This window comes from Macadamia integrifolia, chromosome 1 (assembly GCF_013358625.1).
Source record: "Macadamia integrifolia cultivar HAES 741 chromosome 1, SCU_Mint_v3, whole genome shotgun sequence".
Classification (NCBI taxonomy): Eukaryota; Viridiplantae; Streptophyta; class Magnoliopsida; order Proteales; family Proteaceae; genus Macadamia; species Macadamia integrifolia.
Window position 1 is genome coordinate 25,360,789 of NC_056557.1, and position 22,345 is coordinate 25,383,133.

General features: G+C 37.7%; 1 protein-coding gene and 1 non-coding gene across 6 annotated transcripts in view; both read left to right on the forward strand.

Annotated features, from left to right (window-relative positions):
* The first annotated feature begins 7,712 nt into the window (after window positions 1-7,712).
* Window positions 7,713-7,818, forward strand: LOC122086732. Its single transcript, XR_006142526.1, has one exon. It is a non-coding gene; the product is annotated as a small nucleolar RNA R71 (small nucleolar RNA).
* Window positions 7,819-14,952: 7,134 nt separating this feature from the next.
* Window positions 14,953-22,345, forward strand: part of LOC122082190 (vacuolar protein sorting-associated protein 32 homolog 2-like) — a 33,701-nt gene continuing 26,308 nt past the window's right edge. The window contains exons 1-4 of one of the 5 annotated variants that reach the window (XM_042649673.1): window positions 14,953-15,209; window positions 15,359-15,459; window positions 16,440-16,496; window positions 16,803-16,902. In XM_042649673.1, the coding sequence (XP_042505607.1) occupies window positions 15,388-15,459; window positions 16,440-16,496; window positions 16,803-16,902 (229 nt within the window). In that variant the 5' untranslated portion in view covers window positions 14,953-15,209; window positions 15,359-15,387. Of the gene's footprint in view, window positions 15,210-15,358; window positions 15,460-15,568; window positions 16,040-16,439; window positions 16,497-16,802; window positions 16,903-22,345 lie in introns of those variants that run through there. The other 4 variants (XM_042649678.1, XM_042649684.1, XM_042649688.1 and 1 more) reach the window with 4 other exon arrangements.

Consider the following 22,345-nt stretch of genomic DNA (forward strand, 5'->3'; position numbering starts at 1 on the left):
GTATGGATTGATTATTGTGATCAACTTCTAACTACCGCTCTAAAACACATGCATCTAAAATTAAATCCTAAGCAATACAACTAGGCAAATTGGAATTACAATTGAAATTAAAAAATGTAACCATTTGCATCTAACCCTAACCAGTCATCATCTAGGAATTTAAATACTCGAAGCAAATAATTCAAAAGCAATAAAGAAAAAAGTAAAAAAAAGAAAAGTGCTGAAATAAAATAAATAAAACAAAGGGGAATAAAGCTAGAGAGAGGCACACAAGTAGGTATCTCTACTTAGCCTAAGGGATGCACCGTTAATAGTACGAGCTTCCTTACTTGACTAGAGAGTACTCTTACAAGGGCTTTTCTACTTGGCTTTAGGGAAAGGGATGCAATCTAAATAATAAAAGTAAAATGACGGTTCTATGGCTATAGAAGGGCAAAGCCAACACATGCATCTTGCCAAGGACCTTGGGGGAAAGGGAAAGCATCAAAGTAAAACTGAAAATTAAAAGCCTAAATTAAGAATGAATGGATAATAAGAAGAGGGAATGGGGGTGAGAAGACTAATGTAGAAGCCTACCTACCTAAACTTCAATGCTTGAATTAAAATCTTAACTGAATTGAGATACCACCAGCCCTAAAAACTAGATCTCGAATAAACCAAATTGGAAATTGCTAGGCTTGAAGGAAACAAATCTCGAAGAGAAACTTGCACTTGAACAGAGATGCTCCAAAGCTTGGTTCTTATCACCGAGCTTGAACTAGTAAATTAAAATTATTACAACTTGAATAACTTGAATAACATGAACCATGAAAATAAAAGACATTACACTAATTAAATAAAACCAATTACAAAACTGTTCAAAGCAAAAGCAAAAAAGAACTAAAACTAGAACTAGAGCACAATGAAAACTAGGAGAAGAAGAGGGGAAGAGAGAAAACCCTAAAAAGAGATGTGCGCCCTCCCTCTTTGGTCGATTCTCCTATATAGGGAATGGGGGAGGGAATGCAATGATTTTAGTTTCTAAAAAGTAGGAGATTTGAACAATCATGGTGATGAGGTGGAAATTAGGAGGGAAGAGAGAAAAAGAGAGAAAATAGGAGAGAGAATGAGAAGGAAAACCAAGTTAGGGTCCTTTGGAAGATTTTTATGAGGTGGAGGGAAGAGAGAGGAGAGAAAATAGGAACTAGGGAATCTCCAATGATTTTGCTTCATTTTTCCTATTTTTTCTCTCTCTTCTTCAAACTTGTGCACAACCTCTTGAGTAATTTTTTTCATTCCTTCTTTTATCAATTTGATATCTTATAATTTAATTGAAAATTCCATCCATGCCCTTATGCTTTAAGTAAGTGGAAAGTAGGAGATCTCTAACAAAATCTCCAAAAGATAGGAGAATCTTCAAAATCGTCCAAGGGGGAGGAGAGAGAGTGTGTCCAATGCCCAAGGTGGGTCCCTCTTGCTTTGTTGCCATTTGGAATATTTTTTTATACCCTAGGAACAGCTACCGATAGGCTGGGCTTGCTACTCGGTTCTGTTCTAGTCTATTATTCTTTTTCTAGCCTGAAAAGAATAATTGCGTGTATGGAAGCCAAAACGAATGTGCACTTTTAATGCTACATTCCATCTTGCTCAGAATTTGGCCTCTTTATAGCCATGAAAAAAAAGGGGACCTCTTTATGTGTAAAATTGGAGAAACGGTGCCCGAGAGTCCCTAAGGCCTTGAAAATACAAAACCTGCAAAAAGAGAATAAAACCCAAGGTTTCACATATAAATGTGCTCATTAGAATTCGCCCACACTTAGACTTTGCTAGTCCTCGAGCAAAATAAAAAGAATAAAAAGTAAACAATAAAAAATCTAACTCACTTTTGTAGGAATCACGGTTGCACATAGCATGTGCAACAAGTCTTTAAACCACTAGGTCACCCCTAGAGGACGAATTATGTCTTGTGGGTGTTTGTAGTGAATATACACCCAAAATTCAGGAAAAAAAATCACAACCTTGGCTAAAGGTAAGGGCCATACTGATCTGAAGCAAAGATAATTCCTTATACACTTGATCTAGGGATCCCCACACTTGAATTTTTATTATCCCATATCAATTTCAGGCACTAGCATATTTCTTAATTTAGAACTCACCTTGTCTCTTCCAAACATCCTTATCTTAAGGCAAGACCACTTATGAAGTAATAGGGAACCAAGGAATAAGGTGTTGAAGTGTTTTCGACCGAACATGTTACCAAGACATTGACGACATTTGCACATACTTTCCTGCTATGTAGTTTTCTTTCTTTTTTTTTTTTTTTAATAATAAACTCTATCCTACTCCACTACTGTTGGCCTGAATAACATGGTGTAGCAAACACTAGACACCCAAGTTACTATGTAGCTTCACTTTTTATATATGCCCACATAGACAGTGATGCCAAAGTTATTTCAAAAATTTCTTCCCTAAGAGTTTTGATCAATATACCATGCTTCCTGAGGTGCAATGCTCTGTCTAGTTCTAAGGAAATCAACTCTTACTTTTCATTTATATCACTTTCCACACTTCATTAAAATTGTATATTTGTCAACTCATGCTAAATTAAAAAGAAGGTTTCAACTCCAAATCAAGAGTACAAGGATCCCACAAACTTACATATGGTCCAACACCGTAAAATAATGGTCTCTTATTTTTCAAAAGAGAGTCCCACCTCAAGACACAAGCTTGTTTCTTTTTTCTCAACAAGGTTTTTATATGTTCAAGATGGGTACCTTAATCAAAATTCTTACTTTTATACATTAAGCAATTGAATGTCATGATCATTAGACAAAAACCAAAGTAGGACCTCATCCTTAGCAAGCTCAAAAACAAAAAGAAAAACAAACACAAACAAAGGGAAAAAACAAAAAAACAAAAAGAAACTGGTTTCCCTCCCCCACACTTAAGTCATGCAATGTCCTCAATGCATAGAAAAAATTAAAAGCGAAGACAATACAAGGGGGTAATACCTAGGTAAAAGTTAATTGGAAATTCCATCCATGCCCCTTGTGCTTTAAGTAAGTGGAAAGTAGGAGATCTCCAAAAAAATCTCCAAAAGATAGGAGAATCTTAAAATCATCAATGGGGGAGGAGAGAGAGTGTGTCCAAAGCCCAAGGTGGGTCCCTCTTGCTTTGTTACTATTTGGAATATTCTTTTGTACCCCTAGAACAGTTGTCGATGGGTTGGGCTTGTATCTCTATTCTGTTCTAGTCCATTATTCTTTTTCTAGCCCGAAAAGAATAATCACGTGTATGGGTGCCAAAATGAACGTGTACTTTTAATGCAACATGTCCATCTTGCTCAGAATTTTGTCCTCTTTATAGTCATGAAAAAAAAAGGGGACCTCTTTATGTGCAAAATTAGAGATACGGTGCCCGAGAGTCCCTAAGGCCTTGAAAATACAAAACCTGCAAAAAGAGAGTAAAACCCAAGGTTTCACATATAAATGTGGTCATTAGAATTCCCCCACACTTTGACTTTGCTAGTCCTCGAGCAAAACAAAAAGAATGAAAAGTAAACAATAAAAAACCTAACTCACTTTTTTAGGAATCACGGTTGCACTTAACATATGCAACAAGCCTTTAGACCAATAGGTCACCCCTAGAGGACGAATTGAGTCTCGTGGGTGTTTGTAGTGAAAATACATCCAAAATTCAGAAAAAAAAATTTAAAAAAAAAATAAAAAAATCCCAACCTTGGCTAAAGGTAAGGATCATACTGTTAGAGTAAAGATAATTCCTTTTACACTTGATCTAGGGACCCCCACACTTGAATTTTTATTATCCCTTATCAATTTTAGGCACTAGCATATTTCTTAATTTGGAACTCACCTTATCTCTTCCAAAACATCCTTATCTTAAGGCAAGACCACTTGTGAAGTAATAGGGAACCAAGGACTAAGGCGTTGGAGTGTTTTTGACCGAACATGTTAACAAGGCATTTATGACATTTGCACATACTTTCCTGCTGTGTGGTTTTTTTTCTTTCTTTTTTTTTTCATAATAAAGTCTATCCTACTCCACTACTATTGGCCTGAATGACATGGTGGAGCAAACACTAGACACCCAAATTACTATGTAGCTTCACTTTTTATATATGCCCACATAGATAGTGATGCCAGAGTTCTTTCAAAAATTTCTTCCCTAAGAGTTTCGATCAAGATACCATGCTTCCTGAGGTGCAATGCCCTATCTAGTTCTAAAGAAATCAACTCTTACTTTTCATTTATATCACTTTCCACACTTCAGTACAAATTATGTATTTGTCAACTCAAGCTAATCTAAAAAGAAGGTTTCAACTCCAAATCAAGAGTACAAGGAACCCACAGACTTACATATGGTCCAACACCATAAAATAATGGTCTTTTATTTTTCAAAAGAGAGTCCTACCTCAAGTCACCGGCTTGTTTCTTTTTTCTCAACAAGGTTTTTATGTGTTCAAGATGGATACCTTAATCAAAACTCCTACTTTCATACATCAACCAACTGAATGGTATGATCATTAGCCAAAAACCAAAGTAGGACTTCATCCTTAGCAAGCTCAAAAACAAAATGAAAAACAAACACAAACAAAGGAAAAAAGCAAAAAAAAAAAAAAAAAAAAAAAGAAACTAGTTTCCCTCCCCCACACTTAAGTTATGCAATGTCCTCAATGCATCAAAAGAATTAAAAGCGAAAACAATGCAAGGGGGAATACCTAGGTAAAAGTTAGTCATTTATGTAAAAAAATTCATGGAGATCTATCACCTCTTCCTAAGTAGAAGAAGACAACTCAATGAAAGGCTTCAACTATTAACCATTGACCTTGAAAATTGCACCGGTGCTAGGGTTCAACACCTCAATAGCACTATAAGAAAAAACCGTCTACACAAAATAAGGACCGTCCCAATGGATTCTCAACTTGCCAGGAAAAATATGCAACCTAGAATTGTAAAGAAAAACCTTAGCACCAAGTGTGAAAGACTTCCTAAGGATTTGTTTATCATGATAAGCCTTGGTTTTTGCCTTATAAATCCTAGCATTGTCATAGGCATCATTACGAAGCTCCTCCAACTCAGATAGTTAGAGCTTACGATGAATTCCCGCATCAGACAAATCAAAGTTGAGCTTCTTGATGGCTCAAAAGGCCTTATGCTCCAATTCAACTGGTAAGTGATAGGCTCTCCCTACAACAAAAGGCCTTATGGTCCAATTCAACTGGTAAGTGATAGGATTTCCCATACACCAAATGGTAGGGAGACTGGCCAAAGTCAGTCTTAAAAGCAGTCCGATGGGCCCACAAGGAATCAATGAGCCTAAGGGACCAATCGTTATGGTTGGGATTAATAGTTTTCTCTAAGATTTGTTTGATTTACCTATTAGACAGCTTCACTTAGCCACTAGTTTAAGGGTAATAAGGAGTAGCTAACTTATGGGTGATCCCATACTTTTTCATCAAGGCCTCAAAAGGCCAATTGCAAAAATGCTTGCCCCAGTCAAAAATGATACCATGAGGTGTACCAAAACGGGAGAAAATGTTCTCCTTAAGAAAGTTAACTGCCACTTTGTGGTCATTAGTCTTGCCTATGGCTTCCTTATTTTCCTTTAAAGGCTCGATTAACTCCTCCTCCTGACTGGAATTCGAATTAGAAGTAATAATGACTAGAAGAGTGTGATCCTTACCTAAGAAAGCATACTTAAGATTGGAGGACAACTCTTTCAACTCAAGCCTAAGGGGTTCAACAATGGAAGGCTTGGGCATGGAATTAGAAAGAGGTCCTAAGGGCTCCACAGGTATATGAAGACTCAAGACTTCAGAAAAGAAATTTTCACTATCATCATCTAACTCATCCATATACTCTTGAAATTTTGAATCAAAATCAATTTCAAAGTTGGTAATTAAATCATCAAAAAAAATCTAGAAAATCCTCAAGCATATTGATCTCTTCTTCCATATGTGGTTGCTTGCATATCCTAAACATGTTAAACTTAACAGTATGGTTGCCAAAAGATAACCTTAAGAAACCATTCTATCAATTGATTAATGCATTACTAGTAGCCAGAAATGGTCTTCCTAGAATTATTGAGATCCCATCCTTGGTTGAGAAGGACTTGGTATCTAACACAATGAAATCAAAAAGAAAAATAAATTTCCCCACATTTAGTAAGACATCCTCAACCATCCCTTTAGGAATCTTAATAGACCTATCTGCCAACTAAAGAGTAATTCCAGTGGCTTTCAATTCTCTCAATCCTAGTTGTTGTACACATGGTAAGGCAAAAGATTCACACTTGCGCCAAGGTCAAGTAAGGCATGCTCAATGTAGGTATCTATGAAACAATCTATGGTAGAGCTCCCTGGATCCTTATACTTAGCAGCTATAGGCTGAGTAATTATAGAACTAATGTTACCTGCCAAGAACTTCTTTTTGGGTACACTAGTGATACGTTTATGAGTACACAAATCTTTTAGGACCTTTGCATAGGTGGGGATCTGGGATATGGCATCCAAAAGAATGATGTTCACTTCTTCCTTTTTGAAGACTTCTAAAATCTTGTCCATGAAAGTAGTTTTTTTTTTTTTTTTTGTTTACTAAGCAATTAGGAAAGGGGACAGAGGGAACATAAAGACTATGAGGGTTTTGCTCTTTTTCAAAAGAATCAGGTTTAGTTTCCTCAACCAAATCATCTTTAGTTGCTTTAGGTTCATTAGAGAAACTTGGAACAAAAGGCACACTTGCGTCCTCAATAGAAGGAGAGTTAATAGGTGTAATAGATGGGGAAGATTTAGGAACACTCTGCTGGTACTCTCTACCACTCCTAAGGGCACAAATAGCATGACATTAGGTTGGAGGGCCCTTGTTGGGTCTGACCTTATACCACATTCAATGATGTATTAGTGGGTGCTTGCAAACTAACAGGCTTATGCCTAGGGTAGGCTCTAGTTGACTAGGCAATGTTCCTTTCTCCCTCTCACACAAAATTGAGACAACTTGGGTGAGTTCTCTCATAAGATTTTGATGGCTTGTCATGAGGAGGTCCATATTATTTTCCAAGTCACTTAATCTATTTACCTCTCCAGTGTTGGGAAACCTAGGGGATTGTTGATAAGATGATAGCAGAGGGGGGCTAGGGAAATTGCCTGAGGTCCTACATTTGGCCTAGGAAAAGTATTTGGGGCAAAAGGCTATTGAGGCCTTTGGGGTTTAGGTTGACTTTGATTATGGAAATTTGAAGGCCTTGCTTGGTTGCTCTGGTTCCAGGAGAAACTTGGGTCTCCACCCTGGATTGTAAGTGTTACTATATCGATTATTCTGATGTAAGGTAGTAACACTTTCATTAGAAGTGCCCCCTGAGGTGTTGGGGCATTCTTCTATAACATGTCCAGGGGACTGGAACTAATTGCACACCTTAACCAAATTGATTGATGATGGCTCTTTAGGAACAATAGCCTCAATCCTTTGCAAAGGTTATCTAAGTGGGCTTCTTTGACTACTAACCCATCCACAAAATATCCTTTCCCTCATATGGTTCTTTCACTTTCTTGGGTTGATTCCCACTTATGGGTTTTTTCAGCTAAGTCAAGTAAGAATTCTCATGCCTTTTCTTCATCTGTAAAGGATGTGAATCCCCCAGGGCACATAGATTCTATCATTTGTTTAATTAGATAATCAATACCCTCATAAATTATTTGACATAAATATTATAAGTCTAGGCCATGGTGAGGGCATTCTTGGAGTAGATCCTTGAATCTCTCCATAAGTTTGGAAAAGGACTCACTAGGCTTTTGCCTAAACTAAAGGATATCATTCTAAGCTTATTAGTCTTGTGAGTTGGGAAAAAATTCTTAAGGAAAATAACTGTGAATTGTTCTCATGTGGTTATGGAATTTGTGGGTAACCCATACAACCACTTCTTAGCTTGGTCTTTCAATACAAAAGTGATGAACCTTAGCTTAATAGCACCATCAAAAAGTTGTTGGATCTTAATTAGAACACATACCTCTTCAAATTCCCCTAGAAATAGGTATGCATCCTCAGAGGTCAGCCCACGGAAGTGGGGCAACATAGTAATGTACTAAGATTTGAGCTCAAAATTATTGCCCTGGACCTTGTGGTAGAACTATGCAGAAAGGTTGGGCTACTCTAGCAGGGTAGAACCTATCTTTCAGAGATTTAGGTGGAGGGTTTTGCTGTTGGTCTCCCATATTGAAAGGTATTGATGAGAGTATAGGTATACGGTCACTACTTTTTGGATCTCTTCTTTCTAACCTATTCTCAGTATTACATACCCACCTAGCACTCATGCAACAGAAAACTACACCACAACTAGAATAAGACAAGCACAAAAAAAATGGAATTTTTTTTTATTATTTTTTTGGCTTTTTGGGAGCTTACCAGCATGGATCTAGGGTAACTCAATTCCTGAGGTACTGCGACAGGGCGGAACCTGTCTTTATCATACCGTGTGGTTTGGCAACCTCCATCGATACAACTATTATTGCAAGTTGTTCTTCTCAGGAATTCAATAAATGATAAAAGAAAAAGAAAACAAAGCACTCCGATTTACCAAAAGAAAGCAAAAAATAACATGAAACTGTCTCCCCGGCAACGACACCTAGTCTTGTTTGAGATTTAAAAGTAATCGCAAGCGTATGGATCAGTGTAGCTAACGGATCGAACACAAGGAGAGTAGCCACTTTATTTTAGGTTTTTCTAGTAATGGGAAAGTTTACGGATTGATGATTTTGATCTACTTCTAACTACCGCCCTAAAACATATGCATCTAAAATAATATCCTAACCAACACAACTAGGGAAATTGGAATTGCAATTGAAATTAAAAAACGTAACCATTCGCATCTAACCCTAACCATTCATCATCTAGGAATTTAAATACTCAAAGCAAATAATTCAAAAGCACTAAAGAAAAAGTAAAAGAAAAGTGCTAAAATAAAATAAATAAAACAAAAGGGGAATAAAGCTAGAGAGAGGCACACAAGTAGGTATCTCTACTTAGCCTGAGGGATGCACTGTTAATAGTGTGAGCTTCCCTACTTGACCAGAGAGTACTCTTACAAGGGCTTTTCTACTTGGCTTTAGGGAGAGGGATGCAATATAAATAATAAAAGTAAAAGGATGGTTCCATGGCTAGAGAAGGGCAAAGCCAACACATGCATCTAGCCAAGGACCTTGGGGGAAAAGGAAAGCATCAAAGTAAAACTGAAAAATTAAAAGCCTAAATTAAGAATGAATGGGTAGTAAGAAGAGGGAATGGGGGTGAGAAGACTAATGTAGATGCCTACCTATATGAAATTCAATGCCTGAATTAAAATGTTGACTAAATTGAGATACTACTAGCCCTAAAAACCAGATCTCGAACAAACCAAATCGGAAATTGCTAGGCCTGAAGAAAACAAATCTCGAAGAGAAACTTGCACTTGAACAGAGATGCTCCAAAGCTTGGTTCTTGTCACCTAGCTTAAACTAATAAATTAAAATTATTACAACTTGAATAACTTGAATAATATGAACCACGAAAATAAAAGACACTGCATTAATTAAATAAAACCAATTACAAAAGTGTTCAAATCAAAAGCAAAGAAGTACTAAAACTAGAACTAGAGTATAATGAAAACTAGGAGAAGAAGAGAGGAAGAGAGAAAACCCTAAAAAGCGAGGTGCACCCTCCCTCTTTGGTCGATCCTCTTATATAGGGAATGGGGGAGGGAATGCAACGATTTTAGTTTCTAAGAAGTAGGAGATTTGGACAGTCATGGTGATGAGGTCGAAATAAGGAGGGAAGAGAGAAAAAGAGTGAAAATAGGGGAGAGAATGAGAAGTATGACCAAGTTAGGATCCTTTGGACGATTTTGATGAGGTGCAGGGAAGAGAGAGGAGAGAAAATAGGAAGTAGGGAATCTCCAATGATTTTGCTTCCTTTTTCCTTTTTTTCTCTCTCTTCTTCAAACTTTGCGCACCTCTTGGGCAATTTTTTTCATTCCTTCTTTGATTGATTTGGACATCTTTTAATTTAATTGGAAATTCTGTCCATGCCCTTTGTGCTTTAAGTAAGTGGAAAGTAGGAGATCTCCAACAAAATCATCAAAAGATAGGAGAATCTTCAAAATTGTACAAGGGGGAGGAGAGAGAGTGTGTCCAATGCCCAAGGTGGGTCCCTCTTACTTTTTTGGCATCTAGAATATTCTTTTATACCCAATGAGAGCTACCGATGGACTGGGCTTGCATCTCGATTCTGCTCTAGTCCATTATTCTTTTTCTTGCCCGAAAAGAATAATCACATGTATAGGTGTGAAAACGAATAAATATTTTTAATACAACACGTCCATATTGCTCAGAATTTTATCATTTTCAAGCCATTAAAAAAAAAGGACCTCTTTACGTGTAAAATTGGAGATACGGCACCCGATAGTCCCTAAGGCCTTGAAAATACAAAACCTACAAAAAAAGGTAGTTCCATTCTAAATATGTAAAATGCATGCTTTACTACCCACGATTTCACATATAAATGTCCTTATCAGCCCCTATTAAGCTTTCCTATATAGATTTCGTCCTTAAAAGAGTAGATGTCCATAATTATTCCCAACACTAGTTGGAGAGGCTCAAACATTGTTATATACATTGCATTTCCTGTTCTTCCCTTCCACATTTTCATCGGAATAGTAAACCTCATTGCCAGTATTCCAGCAAGTGATACATTCATAGCTTTATGCCAAATACATGGTGCCAATATCCAATCAATTTTCTCTCTGTTAGAAGAAAGATCCAATTTTGGATTGACACCATAAAACATATAAAAATTTTGTTATCGATCGTCATAAAATTCTTACAACAATATAACGTTGTTTTACAGTTGGGTTAGCATCCACTCATTGTATAAGTATGAACAAGTGGATGCGTATTGATTGATAGATATGGTTCGATGAAGCCCTATGCGGGAGATGGTTTTCCTAGTGGGTAGTGACTTCAACATACATGTTCTATATTGTGTAAAGTATGAATTATTATGTGTATATCCATTAATGTTTGAGACCATTATGTGAGAGGCGTCACTTGTTCTCTATTTTAAGGTTGGTCCCTGCTGTCAGTCTATATAATGGTTTTAATGCCCATTAATTGAAACTCTAGCAATTATATAGACAAGGGAGCAGATAATAAGAAAAACATACATACAACAGGTTCTTCATCAAAGATATAGATCCGGGTGTGATGTAATAAAAAAATTCTTATATTATTACTATTATTCATATTCTTTGATCCACATATGAAACGTTGTCTTGTATGTGGCCTAGCAGATAAGACTGACAAGAGGAAAAACATACATACGAGAAGTTATTCGAAAAACGATATGGATCTATGATGATGTAATTGATTATCATATTATTACTATTGTTCATGTTTTTTTTTCCCTCATATCGATCTTTCTTAAAATTTTACTCTTGTATGATTATAATGCTTGATCTCATGGGGTTTCATCTAACTATGCACATCAATCAACACCTATCTACTACTTACATGTTACATGGCTCTGATCCAATTGTAAGATATCACTGATAATTGGCATGATCGTATCGTTGTTAGAAACATCGTTAATGTCACACCTTACCCTCAATCTGGCATAGGTATGCCGACATTGGATACCTCACTGCACCCAGTCAGCCTGTTTACCCCAAGACCCTACTCTAGGATTGTCCACAACACCACATTCCCATACTAATAATTAAAGTTGTAGTAGATAGTATAAAATAAGTAAAATTTCATATTCACCCAGTGCTTCTATGTGATACCTGATACCTAATGTACAATGATATATCGGGCCCAAATGTATATAATTATTGTATCATCATTCGGGTATCAAGTATATGGGATTTATTCACAGGTAAAACTTAGTCTTCCGCTGATCTAATGAACTTATGTTAGTGTGCGTATGCTGTGGTGGAATACAGTATCTGATGATCCTGGCAGGTTTGGGTTAACCGGTGTTAACTCGGTCACCGCTCCGGTTCAGTGTGAACGGGGTGTGACACGTTGACTTTATTTTTGGAATGTTTTTACATCATTCTATTATTATTATAGATTAGCCATGTCATCACTTTATTACTGTGTGTAGACTAGTCATCCACGAATGCCAGTTGCATGTATTGTCTTGTGCATTATGAAACTTGTTTATGATTTTTTATACTATAACTTTAATTATTAAATGCTTAATTCTTGCTATGAATTATGATATAGATGATTTCAATTATTGAATATGATGCATTGCTAGATTAGATGCCGTAGTCAGCTTGGAAACGAGTGCATTGGTGGCCCGTGGAATGGATGTAGTGGCACTATACAATCGTACTATCTCATATAAAAATATGCAGTTAGGAATTACATTTCTCTGTGCTATGATCCTTTTCAGCAGGGGTTTAGGTGTTGGGTATTTTACTGGGGAAAAGCTTGGGGTTGTGTACTAATGGTAGCAGTTAGAAGTACGTTCGACTGATCACTAGGATAGTCGATAACTTTGGTGATATAATTAGAGGGTCAATCATACTACATTTACTTTAATGTAGTGTAAGACCCAATTGACTTTAATGTCATGGAGGAACATTAATTTACTTTTCTGGTACCCACGGTTTGCCTTCTCTGATAACCCTATAGGCGTATCACGGAATGGAGTTATACGCGCACTGTAGTTGTGAGTAGCACATAACCTATGACCTAGAAATATTACTTAGGTGATTTAGGATAATAAAACGGACTTGCATGCATATAGGTACATTTGTATTGCGAATACTTGCTTGGTTTTTCTTTTCACTTATTGGGCTAGTGAGCTCATCCCACGTGCACACCATTAGATGATCTTGCAGCTTTTTCAACTGAAGAGCTAGAGCTGGGACCCACTATAGAATTTTTAGCTGAGGACTGGTGGGTCCCTGAAGATCTTGGGAACAGTGCACAATGCCTGTGCGAGAGCTATGTTACAGGACAACAATAGTGATACCCGACCCTGGATTCTTTTTGATTTTTTGTTATGTTGCCTCTTTTATGTTCTAGACATTTAAATTGTATTTCTTGTGTATATATTACGCCTATGGGCCCATATGTAATTGTACTAAGTAACACAATTTAGGTATCAAGAGTATTGAGATATTTACAAGTATATATATATACAAAACCTCCGCTGAAATATAGATTTTATATTCTTTAGTTGTGTGTATGCTGTGTTGTGGTTACTGTATCGATGATCCTGGCAGGTTTTGGGTTAATGGAATTAACTCAGTCACCGATCTGGTTCTGTAAGAACAGGGTGTGACACATATTGTCCTATGTTGAATGGAAATGCTGTCAATTTGCTTAAAATTATAGGATAGGCAAATACAAAGACACGATGGCCAAATTAATAAAACCAGTACAATAGGATTAAAAGTTGAAGAGTTAAAGCTAGTCATTATAACTTAATAAAACTAGTACAATAGTCTTCATAATTCCTCATTTTCTCCCAAACAAGATAACAATGACCAAAATAAGCACCACTATTTCAATTTGAAGAATTCCAACAGACTTCTCTAATCCCTTCACTCTTTTCTTCAAAGCACGGATCTCTTCCTTCATTTGTTGATTTTCAAGACTTCGACCACCAACAAATGTCTGGGGAGTGACTGTGGTGATATTGTCTCTTGTAAGAGGCAACATTTTTTGTTCTTCTATAAGATCACACTAAGAAAAGAATCCACAATCACATGGTGTATTGGAGCAGCAATAGTAGAGCTTGTGTTGGCTATTAGCATTCTCTAAAATTCTAACCAATGCTCTTTTCTGGCTGTGACATACAATGTTCAAGTTCTTCAGTATTGAACTTTGATTGTTGTCATTCACACTTGATGATGACATTGTATATCTGCAAAAAAAAAAGAAAAAAAAAGAAAAAAAAAAGGTAAAATTATTAGAATGTAAATCACCCAAAAAACATTACCAAAATTGCTAAATAGCTCTAAATAGGCATGGACAACAACAATGGTGTTGGCAGATCACTCTTTTGAATGCTTCAGTTTACTTCCCCCCCTCCCCCCCCAAAATGGAGTTCAATCACATAATAATAATTCTCAGAAAATGTTCATTTGCCATTGTTCTTCTTATATTATTCCCAAAGTTGTTTGCACAAAACAAGAAGAAGAGGAGCACCAATGGAAGAATCAAAATAAATCTGGCCAAAATACATTAGTATAATCACTTGCCCTAAATTCTCAGATGCTACTATGAATCAACTGTTCTTATGAATCAGTTAATGCCTTAACTTCTCAAAATCAGTGATATGTTTCAATTTAGGAAACAATACAAACTAAAAAAAACACTTGATAAGTTATGTGATAGGTATGGGTGTATAAGAGAAGAGAGAAGAGAGACTATTGTCCGCCTTCACTGGAGACGTCGCCTGAAAAAACCGCCAGAATAACAACTCCTCTCCACCGTAGGGCATTCTTTGCACCCTTCTTCTGGGTTTCCTTGGGTTTGTGATGGGTATGTGCATATAAGAGAAGATAGGATCTTTAAAAGGGTTAGGGGCAATTTTATCCATTAAAATTCAAAACTAACACTTCGATGTCAATTTTGTGAGTCTAAATATAATAAATGAATTTTTAAGAAAAAGTTGTAATTTGAGCAAACGGGTAAGATTGATGTAAATCATCCAAAAAGAAAGTTATAGACGATAAGACCACTAAACAGGTGGTCCGACATCCCATCGTGCTTGATGTTTCTTGGACAGAAGGCGACGCGTTGATTAATACTCTTCCATTGGTGACGTCTGACGTGGCTTATCCCATTTATTTATTTTTTCCACTTGATCGCTGGACATGTTAGATATCGTAGGATCAGAATAAGGTTGGGTCCCAAGAACCAACGTTGCTTAGAGGATTGATCTTGAAGTAAGTAGTTTACCACTCGACGAAGAAAAACGGACAAATTTCTTGACGGATTTCCTGAGGGGGGAGTGCGGACGACTCCAAGATCTCTCTTTCTTCTATTTCGCTACGGTTTCGCTTTATTTGCAGTTCCGACATCCAACGCGGAGTCGGTCTTCTGTGGAGCTCCAGTCTGATTCGATTCTTCATCCCAACATTAAGACTTGAGACTCATAGTCGAAAATCAATTTCGGGTTTTCGATCGCTGTTGTCCAGAATTGATCATAGACTTTGATTTGCAGGTTTGCATCTGTTCGTCCTTTGAATTCTGATTAAAAAATTTCATTAATTTTTTGGTGTTTGTAGATCATGGTATAAGTTGTAGGGGTTTTGATTCAAAGCTCTCTTTTTTCTTTTCCCTCTCTTTCTCTTTGTCTTTGATTGGGTGCAGAGTAGGAAGTTCTAATCAGGGAATCAATCATGTTTACGCGGATTTTTGGTAAGCCTAAACAGGAAACCAATGCCGTAGCAACGTTAGACAAGTTGAATGAGGTAGGGTCTTCGATCATATGTTGGTCATGGCCGTATTCTTTTACTGTTCTTTTTATGTTTTTCTTCATATAAGGTTGTTTGGTTTGTATTTTCTAAAAGGCGATTTGGGTTGGCTATCGAATCTTAGATTTCCATATGTTACGGAGGTGGCAATTGTTTCCATTAAATTTTTATGTGTGGGCTTTGAAACGGATTTGGTTTATTCGATGTGTAAGGTGGAAATCTCCTTTACGCTTACGTTCTGGATTGACTCCGACAAATTCCTCTAATGCATACACATTTATTTGGTTTGATTGATGGGTAAAAAGTAGGTTCCTTCTGTTACTATAGAGAAATGCGGGTTGACTACTAATCAGGCTTTCTTTTATGGCGCTGGTGACACCTTGAATCTTCTCATCGTGGTCATTTCTAAATTCTCAAAGTATTGTTATCAATTCCATCATTGATGATCTTCAGCCTGGATTTGTGGAGCTTCTTGTTCTTCCTTTTTGGGTGGGCAAAGAATCAGTTCCTTGCTGGAAGACCACAAGAAACTAGAAAAATTTCAAAACTTGCTTCACAACTTGCAAAACGTGATGAGGTGATTGGTCAGTTCTATCTACTTCACACCAAATGGAACAGTTGGGCATATTTTAATTTTGCTTTTTAGATGATTAACCTGCGACTTCAACTTGCTGATAGATGAACAATTTGTTATAGCCCATTCCTTAGACCTCTATTTGACTGCATCTTGTGCCTATTCTGGTTATCACTATTGTGTGGTTGAACTTGAAAAATGGTTAAGATGCTTTCATTAGACTTGTTTGTACGAGCTTAGTATGTCAATGTTCCTTCTTGCTTTTTCAGGCATTTGTTATTGTTAATGTCATATGTATGTCCATCATTCTCCTGTTGCATTTGCCTCTCATATTTGATATTTAATCCTTGTTATGAAAATTTTATTTTTGATTGAATCAACATTTGCATTCTTATTATTTTAGCATTTTGTGGGGGAGATGGAGATCGTAACTCAACAGCTAAAGCCCAGTCTTTTGGAGGCAAGATACTGTTAAAAGTTCATTGCAGCCAAGATTGTACTTAAAGCAGAATTTTCTGAAAATAATTCTAACATTGGCAATTCGACAGTTTATTTTCTGTTCTATTTGTATATTGGTATGCTTAGCCTTGTCACATTTGCATATTAGAATCTCTATTTTTTGGATTACCCTAAACCTTCTAAGCCAAAATAATCAATTATTATATATATATATATATATATTTATATATTTAAGTTGCTGTGTTCTCTATTAATATCCTGATTTTGTGATGCTTATTGTTATTCATGATTTCTGTGCACTGTGTAGACACTTGAAATGCTAGAGAAAAAGGAGAAAGTCCTATTGAAGAAGGCTGCTACTGAGGTTGAAAAGGCAAAGGAATTCACTAGAGCGAAGAATAAAAGGGGTATGCTTGCAATACTTCCCCACGGATTTAGTTGGTAGAAATCTGTTCAGTTCCTGAGTTGCATACAAAATTAAGTTCCAGAATGCAACCATTAAGTTTCTGTATTCAAAAACTGATGTGATCCCGTGGTCAAAAAACCCTGTTTGGGTTCCCTATGGGCCTACCCAGGTGTACAATAGCAAAGTTGATAAATAATGGTGATTCAGCAAATTACTCCAGTTTGCAAGGTCTGTGGCAGGATTGTAAATGACCAGAATCTTAAAGGATTACTTAGTAGTTAGATGAGGAAGGGGATTAGAAGGGAATTAAACATAAAGGCCAAGGATAAACTTACAACTAAAAGTAAATAGAAGACAAAGGAGAAAAGGGGATAAAGGGTAGCTGTATCAGAAGAAAGTAAGAGAATAAAATAAAGAAACCGAAAATCGTGGGGGAGGGGATTTTATCTTCAACCTCTAGCACAAACCAATGACAGAAAGAACATATGGGTTTCGATGTTGGAACTCAACCAAATCGATTGGAGGAGCTTGAAATTCAAGAGGTGAGTTACTGGTTCATTAATCTAATAGATCCAGTACACAACAGTAGGTTTCATCAACCTGAAAATCCAAGAAATAACCTGCAACAAGGTTCTGAAGGACAGTACACACTAGACCTGGTTTGTGGTTTCCAATCTCATGAATAGGCGAACTAATGGGCCAGGGAACTAGGGTTCAGGTTGTATGTGGAAGGACTGCATTTGACCAAATATTAGATTAAACAGAGGAGGATAGACTTAGATGACACTGCTGGTACTGATATGGAAGAACAGTAATTGGGGGGGGAACCAGAAGGAAATGAAGAATGGAAGAAGAGAAAGAGGAGGAAGAAGGAGAGAGGATCTAATGTAGGAGTAGATTAGAAGAAGCTAACCCCCACAAGTATAACCCCAAACAATATAACTTCAAAGAGACCTTAGAACAAAGTAAACAACAGTCTTAAATAACCCTCACAAGAGTAAAGTAACCGACAAAAAAAAGCCCCAAAAGACAATCAATAATCAAACCCTAGGAGAGAGAGAAGCCTGCGGCTAGGGTTTCCAAGGGACACCTGCGGCTGGAAGGAGGCTGTTCAGATGGGGCTGAAACCAGGGTCGATTGTAGGTCTTATGGGGAGGAGCCAAACCCCCAAAGATGGTGAACTTCTGTTGGCTGGTGTATGAGATCTGGAGTTTATTGGTTTCGGGTCTTTAGAGAGAAAGTAGAAGATGTTCAAGAACAGCAGAAGCTGACCTCAACTGGACTTCAAGTGTGGATCGAGTGGTCCACTGATGGAGTAGAGTAGGCCCCTATAATGCTGGACAGATGTGACTTCAAGTTGAGGAACTTCTGGAGATCGATTGAGCTTCAATTCTGGCTTCTTGGCCGATTGATTGAGGACAAAAAGGACTGGACAGAATTGATGTTCTTTTGGACAGTATCACAGTAATAGTAGCACTAACAGAACTTGAATGCAGAAATTAAAGAAAGAACAAGGAAATTGAATGACTAAAATAAATAATAACCAAGGGAAGTGGGAGACGAAGTGGCTATCTCAGCTTGGGTTTCTCATCCACAGCTATCTATCCCAGCTGCTCTAAGCAAATTAGTTACAAACTTCTTATTCAAATATGAGAATTAATGGTACATATCCCTCTCTATTTAAAGAGGACAAAATTACAATCATATTAAGACTAGGAGCTAGTTTCTAAAGAGGACTAGACACTCCTACTACAACTAGAAATTGAAATTAGAACTAGGACTAGACCTTCTTACTCCAACATGGAGTAGACCATTTAAACTAATAGCCCCTAATGGACCTTACAACCGATGGGCCCAATGGGCCTTTATTGAAATTAAAAAAAAAAAAAACTTAATTAACTAAGAATCGATGGGCGCATGGGGCCCATATTTATTGAGCTAGCCCACATAATTAAGTGGGGCTATAGAGACTTCTTGGGCTGGGCTTCTTCCTGCGATAGCCTAGCCCATAGTATGGATCTACATAAGTTCCCCCCTTCTTAGAATCATTCGTCTCCGATGAATGGATGAAGGACATGTAGTGCTCACAGAGGTCCGTGTCAAGACGTTGAAAGTCATTAGCATGGATCCAAGTGCAATCGTCTCGTGGTCATCCTTTCCACATGACGAGGAATGAGTAGTAACCCTTGCCCCCCACGAATTGTAGGGCTTACAAATTGGGGAAGCTTTAGACTATGTTCAGTGTCGTCGTCATTAGAATGGTGTCTCACGTACAGTGTCAGGTCAGCCACGTTGAAGACATTGTTGACCTTCAGAGTAGGAGGTCATTCCAACATGTAAGCATTGGTGCCAATACGCTTCAGGACCTTGTATAGACCCATATGTCGAGGATGGAGTTTGTGCATTGCATCGGGAGGGAACCTCTTAGGTGTAATTCGAACCATCACCATATCACCAGGTTGAAATTCCATATAGCGTCGATGACAATTTGTAGTTGCTTGATATCCGTCATTGCTAATGGCTATGCAGTGACGAACATCAGTATGTACCTCTGTGATATGCCTAAGGAACTCATTCGCTTCAACACTAACATGGGCATGAGGTGGCAAAGGTACTATGTCAACCGGTTGTTGTGGCTGCAGTCCAAGAACAACCTTAAATGGTGTACGACTAATGGTGCGGTTGATAGAGCTATTATAAGAAAACTCAGCAATTTCTAGAATAGATGGCCAAGTTTTCTCATAATCACGGACTAGGCAACGGAGTAAGTTGCCAAGGCTTCTATTCACCACTTCTGTCTGCCTTTCTGTCTGTTTGAGGATGGAATGCCGTGGAAAACTTAAGTTTAATGTTTGTTTTCAGCCATAGGGCCTTCCAGAAGTAGCTCATGAACTTAACATCCCTATATGAAACAATTGACTGTGGCAAACCATGTATGCACACACCCTCTTTAAAGAAAAACTTGGCTAAGTGACTTGCATCAAGAGTTTTCCTCCACGGGATAAAGTGTGCCATCGTGGAGAATTGATCGACTACCACAAATATGGAATCATACCTTTCTCGTGTAGGTGGTAAGCTTAGGACAAAGTCCATACTTATATCTAGCTAAGGTGGCTGTGGAATGGGCAGCGGTGTGTATAAACCCTCATTCTTCTTTTCTCCTTTAGCAAGTTGACAAGTACAACACGTTTGTATTACATGCTGAACATCCTTCAGTAGCTGGGGCCAATAGTATAGATCTACCATCATAGAGTAAGTTTTGTTCCTGCCAAAGTGTCCAGCCATTCCTCCTCCATGTAGCTCTCGAATCAAGTGATATCTCAAAGAGGTGTTTGGAAGACAAAGACGAGTGCCTTTGAAGAGATATCCATCATTTATGAAAAATTTATCATCTCGGCCTCTGTCTTGTAATTTGCTGAACACTTTTGAAAATCAACATCATTAACATACTCCTTTTTGATGTGGTCCACTCCTGAGCTTTGCATTGTGAAGGTATTCATCATTAGCACGTTTTGACTAAGTGCATCAACTACTTGATTCTCTTTTCCCAGCCTTATACTTGAGAGTAAATAAAAATCCTTGCAAGTATGAGATCCACTTAGTGTGCCGTTCACTAATGGTCTTTTGTGAATGCAAGTGTTTGAGTGCTTCATGATCCGAATAAATGACGAACTCTTTACCGATTAAATAGTGTCTCTAATGTTTGAGAATTTGAACAACGACATAGAGTTCTAGGTCATAAGTAGAATACCTTCTTTTAGCATCATTCAACTTTTCACTGTAGAAGGTTATGGGATGACCCTCTTGCATAAGCACTCCTATCCCAACATGGGATGCATCAGTAGCCACTTCAAACATGAGATCAAAGTTGGGTAGTCTAAGCACTGGTGCTTCTTTCATCTCTTGTTTGATCAAGTTGAATGGTTTAGTGGTTGCCGGAGTCCATTGAAATGGAACTTTTCCCCCCTTTGTGCACTCTGTGATAGGGGCTACAATAGCGTTGAAATTCCGTATGAACCGTCGATAGAATGAGGCAAGACCATGAAAACTTCGAACTTCTATCAAGATCTTTGGATTAGGCCAATCTACCAAACTTTTTATCTTTTTCGGATTAGCTTGAATACCTTGTGTAGACACAATAAAGCCAACGAAGATAACCTTGGGCAACATGAAAGAACACTTCTTTAAGTTGATGTAGAGCTTCTCTTCTCATAGTACCCTCATGACATGCCTCAGATGCTCTAGTTGTTCATCTTGTGCACTACTGTAGATCAATGTGTCATCGAAGTATACTACAAGAAACTTGCCGATGAAGGTCATCACCCTCATGAAAGTGCTAGGTGCATTGGTGAAACCAAAAGGCATTACTTTCTATTCATATAGCCCATCTTTGGTTTTAAAGGCTGTTTTCCATTCATCCCTTGGATGAATTCGAATTTGATGGTAGCCACTACGTAGATCAATCTTTGAAAATATAGAGGCTCCTGTCAACATGTCAAGCATATCATCCAAACGAAGAATAGGAAATCTGTATTTTACCATAATCTTATTGATAGCACAACTGTGAATGCACATACGCCAAGATCTGTCTTTCTTTGGCGTCAATAGGGCTGGTACTGCACACAGACTCATGTTTTCTACTAGGAAATCCTTTCTTAGTAGATCATCCACCTATCTCTTGAGCTCGGCATGCTCTGTGGGGTTGAGACGATAAGTTGGCAGGTTTGGAAGTATTGACCCGGGCACAAGGTCAATGGTATGTTGGATGTCCCTCATAGGTGGTAGTTCATCTGGCAATTCGTCAAGCACCAAATCTGAAAAATCAGCAAGTAACTCTTTGATTTGTGGTGGATGTGTTACCTCTTTCACCGGTTCAGCTGCTTTAGTAACAAGGACTAAGATCATCCCGGTTTTTTCAGTAGTAGTTAAGAACTCTCTATAGGGCAACACATATAGCTTGTTGTCCAACGTGGCCTTCTTGCTGAAATTGTCTTTGAATGGTTGCTTCTTTTGTTTAGTGGTTGTTTTGGAAGAGGTTTTTGCAACATTCTTTAAGACATGCTGTCTTCTTACTTGGGCGACTTGTCCTTTACTTGTGGTATGTTGAGTGGATTTAGAATGAATGGCTTGCCTTTGTGATCGAAGAAGCATTGGTTTTTAGTACCTCCAACTTGAATATTGTTGTCATAGAGCCAAGGCCTTCCAAGTAGAACATCAGTGAGGACCATGGGGATGACATCACACCATACATTTTCTTCATAATCTGAGACCTTCAATGGCACAGAACAACTTTGAATTACAGCTATGGTGTTGTTGTCTAGTAGTGATACTTTGTGTGGTTGTGGATGAGGTTCAGTCTTAAACTTTCCTTTAACCATGAAAGCCTGAGATACGACGTTCACACAACTCCCGCTGTCCCAATCACTTGAGCTTTATGAGGTCCA